We start from the raw sequence: 19,009 nt of genomic DNA on the forward strand, positions 1-19,009 counted from the left end.
ACATGGGAAAGAAAATAGTCACCCAATTCCAGGAAGTGCACAGAGTCCCATACAGGATAAACCCAAGGAGAAAAACACCAAGACACATAGTAAACAAATTAACAAAAAATAAAGACCAAGAAAATTATTGAAAGCAACAAGGGAAAAACAACAAATAACATACAAGGGAACTCCCATAAGGTTAACAGCTGATTTCTCCACAGAAACTTTGCAAGCCAGAAGGGAGTGGTAAGATAAAGTGATGAAAGGGAAGAACCTACAACCAAGAATACTCTACCCAGCAAGGATCTCATTCAGATTCAATGGAGAAATAAAATGCTTTACAGACAAGCAAAAGTTAAGAGAATTCAGCACCACCAAACAAGCTCTACAACAAATGCTGAAGGAACTCTAAACGGTTAACACAAGAGAAGAAAAGGACCTACAGTAACAAACCCAAAACATTTAAGAAAATGGTAATAGGAACATGTATATCGATAATTACTTTAAATGTGAATGGATTAAATGCTCCAACCAAAAGGCACAGACTGGCTGAATGGATAAAAAACGAAGAACCATATATATGCTTTCTACAAGAGACCCACTTCAGACATAGGGACACATACAGACCAAAAGTGAGGGCATGGAAAAAGATATTTCATGCAAATGGAAATCAGAAGAAAGCTAGAGTAGCAATACTCATATCAGATAAAATATACTTTAAAATAAAGAATGTTAAAAGAGACAAGAAAGGACACTACATAATGATCATGGGATCAGACCAAGAAGAAGATATAACAATGATAAATATATATGCAACCAAAAAAGGAGCACCTCAATACATAAAACAAATGCTAAGAGGTGTAAAAGGGGAAATCAACAGTAACACAGTAATGGGGGGAATTTAAAACCTCACTTAAACCAATGAACAGATCATCCACACAGAAGATTAATAAGAAAACACAAGCTTTAATTGACACAATAAACCAGATAGATTTAATTGATATTTATAGGACATTCTATCAAAAAACAGCAGATTACAATATCTTCTCAAGTGCACAGCGAACATTCTCCAGGACAGATCACATCTTGGGTCACATATCAAGCCTCAGTAAATTTAAGAAAATTGAAATTGTATCAAGCATCTTTTCTGACCACAATGCTATGAGATTAGAAATAAATTACAGAGGAAAAAAGTAAAAAACACAAACACCTGGAGGCTAAACAATACGTTACTAAATAACCAAGAGGTCACTGAGAAATTAAAGAGGAAATAAAAAATATCTTGAGACAAATGACAATGAAAACATGATGATCCAAAACCTATGAGATGCAGCAAAAGCAGTTCAAAGAGGGAAGTTTATAGCAATACATTCCTACTTCAATAAGCAGGAAAAATTTCAAATAAACAATCTAACCTTACACCTAAAGGAACCATAGAAAGAAGAACAAACAAAACCCAAAGTTAGTAGAAGGAAAGAAAGCATAAAGATCAGAGCAGAAATAAATGAAATAGAAACAAAGAAAACAATAGCAAAGATCAATAAAATTAAAAGCTGGTTCTTTAGGAAGATAAACAAAATTGATAAACCTTTAACCAGACTCATCAAGTAAAAGAGGGAGAGGAATCAAATTTTAAACAAAAAAGAAATTAAAAAGAAGAATTTACAACAGACACTGCAGAAATACAAACCATCCTAAGAGACTACTACAAGAAATTATATGCCAATAAAATGGACAACATCGAAGAAATGGACAAATTCTTAGAAAGGTATAACCTTCCAAGACTGAACCAGGAAGAAATAGAAAATATGAACAGACCAATCACAGTAATGAAATTGAAACTGTAATTAAAATTCTTCAAACAAACAAAAGCCCAGGACTAGATGGCTTCACAGGCAAATTTAATCAAACATTTAGAGAAGAGCTAACACCTATCCTTCTCAAACTATTCCAAAAAATTGCAGAGGAAGGAACACTCCCAAACACATTCTATGAGGTCACCATCAGCCTGATACCAAAACCAAAGATACTACAAAAAAAGAAAATTACACACCAATATCACTGATGAATATAGATGCAAAAATCCTCAACAAAATACTAGCAAACAGAATGCAGCAACACATTAAATGGATCATACACCATGATCCAGTGGGATTTATCCCAGGGATGCAAGGATTCTTCAATATATGCAAATCAATCAATGTGATACAACGTACTAACAAACTGAAGAATAAAAACCATATGATCAACTCAATAGATGCAGAAAAAGCTTTTGACAAAATTCAACACTCATTTAGGATAAAAACTCTCCATAAACGGCCATAGAGGGAAACTATCTCAACATAATAAAGGCCATGTATGACAAACCCACAGCAAACATCATTCTCAAAGGTGAAAAACTGAAAGCATTTCCTCTAAGATAAGCAACAAAACAAGGATGTGCACTCTTGCTACTATTATTCAACATAGTTTTATAAGTTTTACCTATGGCAGTCAGAGAAGAAAAATAAATAAATGTAGTATGAATTGGAAAAGAAGAAGGAAAACTGCCACTGTTTGCAGATGACATGATACTATACATAGAGAATCCTCAAGATGCCACCAGAAAACTACTAGAGCTAATCAATGAATTTGGTAAAGTTTCAGGATACAGAATTAATGCACAAAAATATCTTGCATTCCTATACACTACAACAAAAGATCAGAAAGAGAAATTCAGGAAATAATCCCATTCACCATTGCAACAAAAAGAATAAAATACCTTAGAATAAACCTACTTAAGGAGGTAAAAGACCAGTACTCAGAAGACTATAAGGCACTGAGGAAAAAAATAAAGGATGACAAAAGCAGATGGAGAGATATACAATGTTCTAGAATTGGAAGAATCAATATTGTGAAAATGACTATATTACCCAAAGTGATCTACATAACCAGTGCAATCCCTATCAAATTACCAATGGCATTTTTTACAGAACTAGAACAAAAATCTTAAAATTTGTATGGAGACACACTAGACCCCAAATAGCCAAAGCAATCTTGAGAAGAAAAAAAAAAAAAAAAAAAAAAAAACTGTGATGGAGGAATCAGACTCCCTGACTTCAGACTATACTACAAAAGTACAGTACTCAAGACAATATGGTACTGGCACTAAAACAGAAATATAGATCAATGGAGCATGATAGAAAACTCAGAGATAAACCCATGCATCTATGGTCAACTAATCTATGACAAAAGGCAGGATATACAATGGGGAAAAGACAATCTCTTCAATAAGTGGTGCTGGGAAAACTGGTTAGCTATATGTGAAAGAATGAAATTAGAACACTCCCTAACACCATATACAAAAATAAACTTTAAATGGATTAAACACCTAATGTAAGACTAGACACTATAAAACTCTTAGAGGAAAACATAGGCAGAACACTCTATGACATAAATCACAGCAAGATCCTTTTGGACCCACCTCCTAGAGAAATGGAAATAAAAACAAAAATAAACAAATGGGACCTAATGAAACTTAAAAGCTTTTGAAAAGCAAAAGAAACTATAAACAAGATGGAATGACACCCCTCAGAATGGGAGAAAATATTTTCCAACATATCAAAGGACAACAGATTAATCTCCAAAATATATAAACAGATCATGCATATTAATATAAAAAAAAAGCAACCCAATCAAAGAATGGGCATGAGACCTAAATAAACATTTCTCCAAAGAGACATACAGATGGCCAAGAGGCACATGAAAATCTGCTCAACATCACTAATTATTAGAGAAATGCAAATTAAAACTACAATGAGGTATCACCTCACACCTGTTAGAATGGGCATCATCAGAAAATCTACAAACAATAAATGCTGGAGAGGGTGTGGAGAAAAGGGAACCCTCTTGCACTGTTGGTGGGAATGTAAACTGATACAACCACTATGGAGAACAGTATGTAGGTTCCTTAAAAATCTAAAAATAGAATTACCATATGACCCAGCAATCCCACTACTGGGCAGAGAAACCATAATTGAAAAAGACACATGTACCCCAATGTTCATTGCTGCATTACTTACAATAGCTAGGTCATGGAAATAACCTAAACTCCCATCAACAAATGAATGGATAAAGAAGATGTGGTACATATATACAGTGGAATATTACACAGCCATAAAAAGGAATGAAATTAGGTCATTTGTAGAGATGTGGATGGATCTAAAGACTGTCATACAGAGTGAAGTAATTCAGAAATAGAAAAACAAATATCATATATTAACGCATATATGTGGAACCTAGAAAAATGATACTGATGAAACAGTTTGCAAGGCAGAAATAGAGACACAGATGTACAGCACAAATGCATTGACACCAAGGTGGGGAAGTGGAGGGTTCGATGAATTGGGAGATTGTGATTGAACTATATACACTAATATGTATAAAATAGATAACTAATAAGAACCTGCTGTATAGCACAGGGAACTCCACTTTGCTGTACAGTAGCAACTAACACAGCATGGTAAAACCATGACACCCCAATTAAATATATATATATATATATATATATATATATATGTATATATATATATATATATATATATATGAAATATCATAAAAAAATAAAAGACTAAGAGATAAGTTTTGTGTCTGATACATAACAAGATCAATAAATATTAATTTCCCTTTAGCTCCACTAGTTCCAAAAAAGAAAAGAAAAGTTAAAGGGTTAACCATGACTGTGCATGTACTCGTAGGCCACAGTAAGAAGTTTGAATTTTATATTCAGTTGGTGGGTAACTCCTAAAGGTTTATAATCAAATGAATGATATAGGTTGATCTACTTAAAAAGACAGCTCATGCCACTTCACACACATTAGGGTTACTATTATAAAAACAATAATAAACAGAAAATAAAAAGTGTTGGAGAAGATGTGGAGAAATAGAACCCCTTGTGCATTACTGGTGGGAATGTAAAATAGTGAGGTTTCTGAGGAAAACAGTATGAGAATTCCTAAAAAAATTTTACTTAGAATTGCCATATAATCCAGTAATTCCACTTCTAGATATAACCCAAAAAAACTGAAAGCTGTGACTAAAATAGATATTTGTACACCAGTGTTTATAACAGTATTATTTATAATATCCAAAAGATGGACACAACACAAATGTTCATCAATGGATCAATGGATAAATAAAATGTGGTATATACATTCAATGCAATAGTATTCAGCTTTAAAAATTACATTTGTAATATCACATGTTGTAACACAGATGAACGTTGAAAACATCCTAAATGAAATAAGCCAGACACAGAAGGACAAATACTGTATGTACCAGTAATGCGAGGTACGTAGAGTAGTCAAATTCATAGACAGAAAGTAGAACAGTGGTTACCAAGGAATGGTAGAAGAGGAGGATGGGGAGTTATTATTTAATGGATACAGAATTTCAGTTTGTAATTATGAAATAGCTCTGGGGATGGACGGTGGTGATGGGTGCTTAACAATGTACTTAATGCCACCAAATTTTACTGTTGAAAATGGTTAAAACGGTAAATTTTAAGTTACATATATTTTATTGTAGTTAAACAAAAAACACTTCATATTAGTTGGGGAAGGAGAGAGAATAGTAGTAATATGTAAAGCACAGAGGCCAGTTGGAGAATCTTGTAATTTCTGGTGGGTGCCCTGGACAAAGGAGTGACAGCAGAAATAAGAGTTTCTATTCAATGTAAAATTGGAGCTAAGGCATGATGATGGATTGAGTATGAATGGTGAGAAAAAGGAGAATTAAGGATGATTCCTATATTTTTGTGTTAAACAGCAGTGTGATAGCAGAGTCTGTGCATTAGGGTGAGGTCAGGATTAAAGGGTTAAATTGGTGTGCCATCAACATGTATATGGGATTTGAAGGATTAATTTTAGAAGAGATAACTGAGGAAACTGTAGATAGAGTTGACCAGAAACACTGAGACTTATTGTAGTCTTATTATTGTAGAAAGTGCTGGGAAGTAATTAATGGAGTGAGAAGAAAGGATAATTCTCTGGCAAAGATGGTTGTAGTGTTTTTTTAAACTACAAAACAGAAATGGCCATAAGTATTCTGGCATGGAAATAAGAATATTAGTTGAGCTAGGCAAATTGGACAGTGCAAGGCTGTTTGCATTGTCAATTAGAGAAGCCCTCAGAAGTAGGAGCTAGTGTTATATCCAGAACATAGGCAACAACAGCTCCTTTCATGATGTAAAATGGAACGTTTTGTTTGTGTAAAAACTACAAAAACTCACAGTTATTGTAGATATGTTTTCAGATGGTCTGCCTTCTCATTTTGAAATGTGAATAATGTCTCCTAGCATTTCCTAGGATATAGATAGGCAGCTGGGTCTCTTCCATGTCTAAGAACAAAGTCGACCTTGGGTATAGTCAGATCTCTATTTGAATACTGATTACTCCTCTCGTATTGGTGTGTCCCTGGGTAAGTTATTTAATCTTTCTGGGATTTTATTCTGTCATTTATAAAATAGAGATAATAGAGATAATAATGCTTAACTTGCAGAATTGCTAAAAGATAATGCATGTAAATTGCCTAGTACCTAGTGGACAGTAAAGGACTGGCAACAGTTATTATTATTATGGAGGTCTGTTGGGGGTGGAACTGAAATTTCAGTGTGACCAAAAAATGCACTCTATACAACAAAGTAACAAAGGCATACTTGGAGACCAAATTATGAATGTCTTGGAAGTTATTCTAGGGAGTTTACTCTACAGGACTTCAGTAGCTTCAATAGTGCCTGACAGAAAGGAAAAGCTTGGGAATTGTCACAGCCAGTGACATATATATATAGATATTGATATATATATATATATATATATATATATATATATATATATCAATATATATATGATATATATATATATATATATAGATATTGATAGATTGTGTTCTCATCCCTTAGGGAGAGTAAGTAATTATGTCATGGAGAGAATTTAAGGAATTAGCTTCACTTTAAAACATAGAATAGCTTCTTTCTATCAGATCATTGATCTCTGCATTTTCTATTGCATTCCTCCATCAGTCATTTTTTTTTAACTTTCACAATCTTATTTACCATTATATCTTTGAACTGACTAACTAAACATTATATATGTTAAAAAACATACTCAAAATGGAAATAGTAAGATAAGTTAAGGATGACAAAATTAAATAATAATCTTTGTATTTTACATAATGATTTCATTTATATTGTTTTGCTCTTATTAGAACTATTTTTTCATGGAGAGTTCTATGGCTGACTATGCTTCATTATTTTGAAAATATTGATTTAATACTTTAAAATATGGCATTTTCAAGATTTGTTTATTTCTTTTTTTATTTGAGTATAGTCAACTTACAATATTATATTAGTTTCAGGTGTACAACATAATGATTCAATATTTTTATAGATTATACACCATATAAAGTTATTATAAAATATTCACTATATTCCTTGTACTGTACATTACATCCTTGCAACTTATTTTTTTATACATATATCAATTGTTTGTACCTCTTAATCCCCTTCACCAATCTTGCTCCTCCCCCTACTCCTCTCCTCTCTAGTAGCCACTAGTTTGTTCTCTGTATCTATGAGTCTGTTTTTGAGTCTATATTTGTTCATTTGTCTTTATTTTTGGTTTCCACATATAAGTGAAAATATGCAGTATTTGTCTTTCTCTGTCTGCCTTACTTCACTAAGCATAAGATCCATATATTTGTAATCTTCTTAAAAATTGCCATGGACAAAAAGATACCTCATAAAGATATGTAAATGCAACAGAAAATCTATGTCATTAGATAACTACAAGTCACTAGGCTCATTCTATAATCTTATTCATCAGTTATGCAAAGGTTTTTCGGAAAAATTCAGGTGGTAAATTCTCATCTTCCCTCATGTCTATCAATTGTTCTTAAAAACAAATCGAAAGGTGTTGCATTCTCATATTTTTTACCAAATGGACTTACAACCTACTGAAATTATTCTTTTGGCAGGTTATTTTACAGGTGGAAAATTCTGTTTCTGGAATTTTAAAGTAGGAAATTCTGAGGCAGTTTTAATAGGTGATGTATTTATATTTTTCAGTACAAATTCATGTGATAATGGAAACACTTCCAAACATGCATCTTTAAAACAATACTCTCTATGTGGGACATATTTCTTTCAAAAGCATTTTTTTCTCCTAATTGCTAAAACATCACTTTTATCTTGATGGGACAGATATGTTCTTTTTATTCATACTCCTAATGTAGCTATTGAGTAGTATATTGCAGTTGACCTTTGAACAACACATGTTTGAACTGTGCAGGTCTGCTTACATGCAAAGTTTTCAATAAATGTATTGGAAAAATTTTTAGCAATTTACGGCAATTTGAAAAAACCTTGCAGATGAACAACATAGCCTAGAAATACCGAAAAAAATAAGCAAAAGGCATGTCACAAATGTATAAAATATATGTAAATATACACATACTTACAAATTATGTTATTCAACTGTTTATGTTGTCGGTAAGGCTTCTGGTCAACAGTAGGCTATTAGTAGTTACATTTGGGGGGAGTTAAAAGTTATACTCAGATTTTTGACTGTGTAGGGGGTCACCTCCCCAACCCCCACATTGTTCAAAAGTCAACTTTATTTGCAACCTCTTGTCTTTACAGAAAAGGACAGTACTTTTGTGTCTTTGTAAAAGAAATGCAAAATTTATGTGTGACAACTTTTTAAGTACTTTGCCCTGAGATAAGCAGGAAACATCTATGTGGTACAAAATATTTTCTTGGTCATTCTCCATCACATCACAAGGCATTATAAAATTTCTTCTTTTTAAAATGACTAATCCATAAATCCATTTTAAAATAGCTGTATTTCACGATGTGCTGGAATTGAGCTAACTATTGAAGGTGACACACTAAACCTGTTTGTACTGTGGAACTCCAACTCCTCCCTCAGGACACCTGCTTGAACACAGGTGATGAAGGTATGAAGTCTGTCCAAGTGAGGGAACCAGAATCAATCTGTGCATTAAATAAAAGTGAAGTTTATTTTTTCTTATTTTATAGATAGGAGAGTTCATGCATAAATGTGTGGATGTGTGTATTAAATACAATGCTCTGGTATTTTGTGCCTAAGTTTCAAAGACATTTTGTACCTCTACCTCGAAGAAGCTAAATCTGCACCCCACCCCCACCCCAGCCCAATAAAGACAAGTTCAGTCCATCATCTAAATGACTTAGGCTCAAGTAATGTCTTTTAGAAAATTCACAGTAAAGACAGATAAGGAGACAATGTATCGCAGTACTCTAACTTTCCAGCACAATAACTAACATATAATGGAATCCCATTAAGGGCTGTTGTCTTTTTGTTTGTTTGTTTATTTGTTTGTTTCAATCACTAGAGTTCAGCCATTACTGTTTGAGGGCCTTCACTCCCACAGTTGCTAAATACAAAGTACAATTGACTTTTTTTTAAAGCATCTTTATTGGAGTATAATTGCTTTACAATGTTGTGTTAGTTTCTGCTGTATAACAAAGTGATTCAGCTATACGTATACATATATCCCCATAACCCCTCCATCTTGCATCTACACTTTTATGCAGAATGATAAAAGTCTCCTTAACCTTTACATCCTAAGTTTTTAGTTTCTATCATAAATTAGAGAATCTCATGTTAAGGTGAAAAAATACGGTCATGATTATCATTATAACTTTTACTAATGACCCCAGCTATTTTCCACCTTTTTGTCCAGTTGACAGTGTCTCTTGATTGGTAAGGTGCTCAGTGGAGTATATTTTGGTCCTTCCACTGTTTCATTTTCATTTAAGAAGCCATTTAAGTGACAGTATAATTCTAAAGAAATTGCATACTATATATGAAATTTCAAACACTGATTCATTCATGGTGGGGATGAGATGGTGATTTAGAGTTCCTTTAGATTTTTGAATGAACAGAAAGGCTAATTTTTGCCTCATTAACTTATCCTATGAATTTTCAATTTGACCAATTCTGAATGACTGCTCCCACATACGTTTTTTGGTTAATAGGTAGCTATAATTCATATTTATAGCCACTTTTCAGACTAGACAATTTAGGTCCTAAATTCTGCCACTCTTTACAACCAGTGAATATATGGAATGCCAGTGAAAAATGTCCTCAAGCTTTTGCTAACTTTGCTGATGGTACCACAAAATAAGGGGTGATCAGGTTTTAGTTGTTTATTTTGTTTAATAACAGAATTTTACAAGTATGTTTAGAAGTTTCATATTGAAAATGGAAAATAACTTGATAACAATGAGAACTTAACTATTAAAATGCATTCTTCCAGTTGCATTTTATTAAGAAACTCAGTTAATTATATCAGAATAGATTTAAATATTTTTGTTAGTAAATATGTTCAATTTAACATGAAGCCAATAATTTTTAAAATGTATGTCCCAATATAATAAAAATGCATAATTATATAAATGGAAGTGATTGTTATCATAAAAATATACTTATCACCCGTTTCTTTGTTCTTCCATACTGAGTACTATCATTTGGATCATATAATCACTGGGTATATGAAACTTGAATTTGGTCTTACCAAACATTAGCTGAAATGGAACTGTGCCTGAAATAACTGGCTCAGTCACAAATAGGAATGTGGACTGGCAAAGTGATTTTTCAGGTTAAATAAAATTCCAAACCCTACTTCCCTTTTCTTCCTCTCCAATAATTTCTATAATATCTAAAATACATCCCTTCATGCCCTAATAAATTTATTACTTTAATCATTTAATTTTTTTTTCAGGGGGAAGGATGTCTGTGTTTCATTTCATTGTGTTCTCTCATTTAAATGTGTTGGGTCCTGTCAGCGAGGGAGATTTAGGGTTTTTGCCTTTGTGATTCACTTGAGTAAGTGAGTAGTAATATCTTAATTTTATATTAAGGTACTGATAAACTTATTAGCCTCAACAGCAGGAAGAAAATTTACTTCTCTTGATTTCAGTACTGCCCTGAGAGATTAAATAAGGATATATATTCTAAAAATGTTCTGCTTACATTTGCCATTAGGCATAAGAACTATTAATGTCTCCTCCTTGTTGTTATTGTTGTTGAAAGCCATATTTCAGGATACCAACCTGATATATGGATATGGATAGCTAAGTCAATTAATAGAGGTTTCACTATATGGTTACATGAAATGTTTGAGACAAGGACACTTTCTTGATGAGTTTACTGAAATTGTGTGTGCCTGTTACTCCTTATTTATTATTTATTATTTATTATTATTTATTATCATTAGAATCTAGTAAAGGCAATATCTATTCGCACAGAATTTAATATTTAAGTGTTTGCCTTTTATTGCCTGATATATCTTCTTGCTCTGCAGAGAAAATAACTCCTCTGGTTTTTCCTCCATTTACGTAATCCCTAAGTGTAGGAAATTAGTTTTGTCCACAAGACAACAAGGTATTTGAATACATTATTAACACAGAGAATGTAATTCAAGGTTAGATTTTGTTGCACCATTTGAGGTTCTGTAGTTGCCTGTTTTAGTGATAATGAGATGGGCTGAATCCTAGACAGTAAAAGGAGTCAAGTTTTCCCTCAAAGAAAACTTTTTGCCTCCTAATATTTTTTCCGTGCTCTCAAATGCACGTCAATCCAGTGAGCAAAATAAAACAAAGCAAAGAAAACAAAATAAAGACTAATTTGCCAATTTTTTTTTTTTTACATTTCTCCTTTTTGTTTTGGGACTTGGGGAATTTTCAAGCAATATGTGATTCTGTAGTTTCTCTTTCATCACAATTCTGACTACCTAAATCTCACCTGCATTTTCAGTCTTGCCCATTCCAAGGACAAATCTTAACTTCAGTAGGAACAATTTCAAGAACTCAGAACAATTAGTAAGCATAAAATAATAATATGACTTACTGAGCAAGAATTATGCTGGTGGCTTTATATATTCTCAAGCCTCACATGGACCCTACACATTCAATATCATTTCCCCCAAATGCACACATAAAGAAAATTTTCCTTAATTATCCATTATGTGCATTTGAAAACATTGAAAAAACATCAAGGCACAAAATAGGTATATATTTCATACAACAGTGTATGAGGATGGATGTCTATGGCATAGTCTTTAAGGGATAAGGTGTACCTTCAAATTTTACTTTGTAGATTTAATTTTTTATCAAATAAGATATTATAATTTAGTAGAAAACAAAAAAGTTATAAAGAAAGGTTTCTTCTATGTCACTTCTATCATATCCCAATTTCCCAAACTTCTTATTTTTCACTACTATAGAATGATGGAATGCTAAGCCACCTATCTTGCTCTGTTTGTACAACAAACGTTTTATTCTATAGAGTAGAATAAGGTTGCTTATACCAGAGACTCTTATACTTCTTTGATGATTTTGAGCCAGTGTTTATTCCTGATCTTCACTTTTTGAACCTGATCTTAATTCATTGGAAACTTAAATGTCAGTGTTTACAAAGCACTATGAATTTCGGCCAGAGTGATTTTCTACCCTTGATGCTGAGTGTACAGTACGGCTTGTATTTGGCTAGTTTTACATCACCATGTTGACCAAATTATTCTCATACAAAGAGCATTAGCATCTTATTATTTAGAGCTGTTTGGTACAGACTTTTTCCTATCTTACCAAAAATGATTGGACGCTCAGAATTCTGTGGTCTCAACAACGTAAATGAAATAATAGAAAACAAAAGCAAACTCAAGAGAGGATATCCCCTTGGTGATTAAAAAATTATTTAAGCAGATATTTGTTTTCATCTGTATTTTATACATTGGATATTATATATATATAGAAGCACTGAAGATAAAATTACTACTTGAAAGCATTGTAGGTATAGTCACTTTCTTTTTACCTTGACCTAGAGTAAGATTGTCTACAACAGGCTTTGCTTCAATAAGAAATGTTATTGAGGGCTTGCTGATTTCATACTCTAATGTGACACCAATATAGTCATGTTTGATCTTCCACTGTTTTGTTGAAAGATGCATTACAAATTTTAATTGAGAATTATTCCTGATCAATTATTGATGATGTCAGAAAAGATTTCTTGATTAACAAAGAACAATGTTATGAAGAATGGACAACTCAAAGTGACCCATAATCTTATTGACATTGATTTGTTGGCCAAGAAACAGACTTTGATCATACAATGGGAGATCCCTTAGCCTTTCTGATATTTTACAATTAAAAATAGTTATTCACTTCTTATTCATTTGGAAGAACAGCCTTTCATGATGAATGACATAATATAAAAAAGAATTTGGAGAAAAATCACCATTTATTTTTTATGTAATTCTAACTTATTTGTTTGAAAGGCTAAGGCATAAATCAAATACATATTTTTTAGATCATGCTATTTTTTCATTATGCACTTAAAATTCATATATTTTATAGTCTTTATTTGTATGTAAATCATAGGGCTTATTAACAATTTTTTCTTTGCTGTTCTCACAAACGTGATTGACAGTAGCTTAGCACCCTTGAGTAACCTAGCAACAAGATTCCTTACTCTATAGCAAGTGAGAAATGGATGCAAATAAAGTGTTATGGGAAAAAAAAGAGTTCAGTTTCAGAATATTTGTGCATGTATACTATTAAAAATCACGATGAAATCTAATTTGGGTGAAATTGGTTGACAATAGGTATTGAATTTCCTAGTAAGCAATATATTACCAGTGAAATTTTGTCTCCATTCAGGAAAAAAAAAAAGTCTATTTCAGACTGTACCACTTTTGACTAGGTTACTGAATATATGTCTTCCCTAGCAGCCTATTCATTATAGATTAGATGAGGAGAGTGTCTGGGCATGTTTTCACTATGTAGTAGATGAGTTTACTAGGTGGAATTTCAACAGTAAACCTTCCTGACAATGATGCATTTGCTAATCCCTTAAATAGTTTTAGAATAAATGTTTTATCTTATTTTCAAGGGGTTGTGCTGAACTTTTGGGGGGTCAATTTCTTAGAAATACCACAAAAGATTCCACCTGTGTTTTACATGTTAAGAAGCTGATATATTTAATGTCTGTTTCTTTTGGTGAAATTTAACTTCTGTAATTGCTGTTTATTTTCAATGAGAAAATAACTCTTTTGTGTTTTAATTGTAAGGTCATAATAGAAGTGTATCAGGTATTGGGAGAAAGCTACAACTTCACAGGATCGTTATATGACGAATAGACTCAAGTGGGAGGGGAAACACATACTGGTGAATACCTTCCATTAAATAGCACAGCTTTTATTCTGTGCCAAAGGCAGAATTACCTGGCCTTTCTCAATTTGACAGGTAGTTCACTGCACTTCAAGAAATTTTAGAGCCTTATGAACGATTGAAGTAAGGGACAGCAGGATGGGATATGAGCTGGACATATGATTGTGCATTTAAAATGAATGCATAGAATTGTAAAACTAGAAAACATCCACTCTCTGGTAGAGATCCTCCCCAGATAACCCAAGTTTTGGTTATTTTTTAAATCTAACCTTAAATGACTCTGATTTTGGCTGTAATCACGACTGGGTGTGAGCTCAACATCAATATCTTCCTCTCACTATCCTCCCAAATATCTCTTCGCTAGCGAAGACCAGAATTAAAATAATGATATCCTTAAGGAGAGGGCCAAATATTCTCAACTAAATAGTCTGATTTTATCTGTATGTGAAAAGTTTGGTCACTTACATGATTTGGTTTGAAGTGAATCATTGTAAATAAATGAAAGTATATCCTTTACATGAGAAACTGTTCCCTGTCCTTGAAGATATCTAGCTACAATTGGATAGACCAGTTGCATAGAATTCATACCCCAAATGTCATTATAGAATAATCGGTCTACATGTGATGATGCTACTAGTAACAGCTGTAGTCAGTGGTTAATTATTCAGGAAAATGACATTTCAGATGTGGCATATGCACATTAACTTCCCCTTTCAACATAGATGTCTCAGTGGAGTCATATTGTTGAAAAAATATCTTCATCTTGGGAAGTTGAGTTCCTAGAGGGCAGGGATGATCTTATTTGTGATTTTTTCCAGTATTTACTATAGTACTCTATACAGTGTAAGCTTGAGACACATGATTAATCTTTTTCTTTACAATTAGAGTTTGTGTGTATGTTAGAAAGATCTGTAACAACCACTGAAATTATACTAAAATAACCTAAACTACATAATATGTGTTAAAAAGAGACAAAATTAAATAATATATGCCCTTAGAAGAGGAAATAAAGTTTAAAAATCAACTATAGACAGAAATTAATTACCATAAAATTATTGTTAAATTGTGAAGTTGATCTAAAAGGAGGTGTACTTGTTATTGCAGGTTTGGTTACAGAAGTACGGCTACCTTCCACCGACTGACCCCAGAATGTCGGTGCTGCGCTCTGCAGAGACCATGCAGTCTGCTTTAGCTGCGATGCAGCAGTTCTACGGCATTAACATGACAGGAAAAGTGGACCGAAACACAATTGAGTAAGTAATGGCATCTGCACTCTTTCTTTCTCAGCTCTTGAACCAAACTAAGTGGTCTGAAAATCCCTTAGTGAACTCAACCAACCACAAATGGAATGATTTGTCTCATGAACGTTTCTTTGGAACTTAACCTATGTTAAATCCACTCCCCTGAGATTTCATAAAAAATTAAAACACAAAATTAAGTTTATTCACCTGGACTTTAGGAATACATTTTCAAAATAGGAAAGAAAATACCAACAATGGGAGTCAAAGTAGATGTACAGCTGAAGCCACTACTGGAAGATTGGTGATCAGTGATGTGCTGGAGCTGGATTGTATGGCTGGAGGGAGTAGTGGGTGCACATCTCTTTCCCTAAATGATATCACAGCAGTAGCTTGAAATTGGCCAAAGTCAAAATATTGAAACCGAGGAAAATAGGAAACTGCAAATCAGGGCTCTGTTTTTGAGGGGGAGGGAATCAGAGAGCCAGTTAATAGCTTACTATCTTTCTGCTAGTGACAATTCTCATACTAGTTAAATCAAGGGAAGAGTTTTCACTGAAAAGTCTGTGCTTTCAATCTTTTAGTAACAAAGGGCATATTTCTACTCTTGAATAATATTTGCTATTTTATTTATTGTTTTATCAATCATTTGTTCATTTATTTATTCAACGAGTCACTCTTTACTGGGCATTTTATCTGTGAAAGAGGCATATGCAGATTCAAAAGACATAGTCTCTTCTTCAAAGGAACTTCAAGTTAACTGTATAGCTAGACACAGTCATAAATTGTTTTACCACAAATACACTATGAAACAGCATTATTGTTTCTAGACAGCAAAGGAGGAAATTATTAATTCTTTTAGTGCAGGGACGAATTATTTGTATTCATTGAGTCTTTGATACTCATAAGTAAATCTACTTCAGCATTTATAATGATCAACACACATTAAACCTACACAATAGGGAAGATAAGAATACATTTTTCTCTCTACTTTTTCAAGTAGAAAACTGAAAGTCAAAGGCTAGTTGAAGTCCAGATTAGCTTCAGAGTCCAGATTTTTTGACACTTATTTGGGGAAGTTTCCACTATACCATGCTGTGTACCTTTGAGAAATGACACATTTTTCTTAAATACCTGAAGTGCCCGGACTCAGGCGTATATAATTAATTCTTACATGTTAAATTAGTTTAATATATAATTTTAAAATTGTATTTTGCCTTCTAACACTTAAAGTATGATGTTAGTCATACTATTTCTATTTCATCAAAACAGAAAAAAACATAAAACAATGGCTTGAAGATTAAACAGTTTTCAAGCAGTTTGAAAAAATTAAATTAGGATAAGGAGGGTGGGAGGGAGGGAGATGCATGAGGGAAGAGATATGGGGACATATGTATACGTATAACTGATTTTCTTTGTTGTAAAGCAGAAACTAACACACCATTGTAAAGTAATTATACTCCAATAAAGATGTCAAAAATTAAATAAATAAATACATTACCTCTCCTAACATTTTTAATATATACTTAAATATTGAATTTGATTTGAGTCTGTGAAAACAGAATGAAGAATTAATATAATGCATTCTGTGAGAATGAGAAACCTGTTATTAATATTGGGAATACAATTTTGATATTTTGGATCTACTGCCCTGTAATCATTGCAATTCTCTCTTAATAGTATACTATCAAAAGTTCATTTTAAGTCATAACATACCTCTTATCCAAGATAAATATAGTGTTAAATTAATAAGCAAAACCTCCAGCAAGCCCTGTGTTTCGTTGCTGTGTACAATACAGAACTCCATTTATATTACACTCTTTATCCCAACAATTTAAAAAGTGCTCTGGACAAGCTTTCTTGTTCCCTAACACAGAGCTGATACCTTCTAATTCACTTTTTTGGAAATTATGACACAGTTTTTAAAAATACAATAAATGGTGACTTGGGAAACAAATAATTTTAATATGTTTATTACTAGATACTAAAATTGAGAGAGTGGAGCCCTATAAAAGCTGTCATTTGGGTTTCCCCCCACTTTTGAAAGCCCCTGCTAATCATTGAAAACACTCAGGATGGGTAAGTTTGATTCCCTAAAATAGCTAGAAAAAGGTCTTTATCAGGAGATAATGGAAGATGAACGTGTGCAGGATTTATTTGGACCATTCACGTGGAAAAGGGTCTGAACAGCAGTATGAAGTAAAAAATGCAGAGGTGCAGAGAAAGACACGGATCCATTCCTGGCACACAGTGTCTCAGATTCCAGACCAAGAGAAAGGAATGTGTCAGTGTGTAGGTGTTAAAGTAACATTTCTGTGAGCTATAGCATTATAAAGAAAAGATCAACTAAATAAGCAGCCTTAAATTTAAAACCAACCAGTTTTTCTGCTTGCTTTTTTTTTTCTTTAAAAGAGTTTTGTTCTAACTCAGTTATTTTGAAATTAAAAACTTATCTTTCTCTTTAAAGAGAGTGTTACACTTGGTAGCTATTTCTAGGTGAACCCATTAAAGCCTTGTTGAATCCTCATCCTTTCCCTTCCTAGACCGTGATGCCTCCTCTGTCCTCTGTGTCATTCTCATTGTCACTCATACTAGAAACCCTGCTTCATACTAGAAGCAGCTTCATTTGCTTCCTGTCTGTTTTTTCCACTGATGTATCCCCAGTCTTGGGGTATTGCTGCTCAGGGTACTCAGTTCAAATTATGTACCATTTTTGTAAGTATAATCCCTATAATCATGCTACTTAAGCAATTTTCTGTGCTTCTGTAATATTAAATGAATGTGTGGTAACAATCCATGCTGAAATTGCATTCTATTATTTTACATAGTCAAATTATAATGTATAAATTTTTTCATCTAAGTCTTATTACATAAAATATGTAGTAAAATGAGAGACCTAGAATTATTCATCAGTATTAAAATAATGTCTTAGGACTCATTTTCAGATGCCATAAACATTTATCTAATTTTAGAGTCTTGTTGAAATCAATTGCTTTTAAATTAAGTAATTATATTCTTTTTTGGAAGACAGAGATTTGATGGATTCAATCTATAATTCTTGGGTAATTAAAATTAATGATGCCAATTATAATAATCCCTATATTACATTGAAGAAATTAACCATTTTCAGCAACAAATTTGGTTATTACCTTAAGTGGCATATTATATAGCTTTTGAATTAATTAACATTGGTATTGGAGAGATAGTAGTGGTAAATACTTATACCATCCCCACCCAAAATGAGCTAATTATCATATGTTGCAATGGTTCTTTTAAATTATTGGTTACTTAGCTAATTTTAGTAAGCAAGCTCACTTAAATTCCTTAATAAGTGAATTAATCTATGTTATGCATAAAAATGCAGTGTTTTGCAAGGACGGAAAAGGATAGCAAGGCAATAATAAGAATGAGTCTAATATGTTTTTATAATATTAATAATAAGTATTTTAAAATTTTAGTTTATCTTTTTTTGTGTGCACAATGTTATGCCCTGAAGCATACTTGATGGGATTTGTAAAGTGATCTTTCTTTTTGTTTTTATCTC

The 19,009-nt window shown here is 32.7% G+C and overlaps 1 protein-coding gene across 1 annotated transcript in view; it reads left to right on the forward strand.

Annotated features, from left to right (window-relative positions):
- The window catches only part of MMP16 (matrix metallopeptidase 16), a 342,393-nt gene that overhangs the window by 136,411 nt on the left and 186,973 nt on the right, over positions 1-19,009 (forward strand). The window contains exon 2 of the mRNA XM_082601441.1: positions 15,332-15,480. Coding sequence (XP_082457567.1) covers positions 15,332-15,480 — 149 coding nt within the window. The remainder of the gene's footprint in view (positions 1-15,331; positions 15,481-19,009) is intronic.

The sequence above is a fragment of the Mesoplodon mirus genome, assembly GCF_964341445.2.
Source record: "Mesoplodon mirus genome assembly, chromosome: 16".
NCBI lineage: Eukaryota > Metazoa > Chordata > Mammalia > Artiodactyla > Ziphiidae > Mesoplodon > Mesoplodon mirus.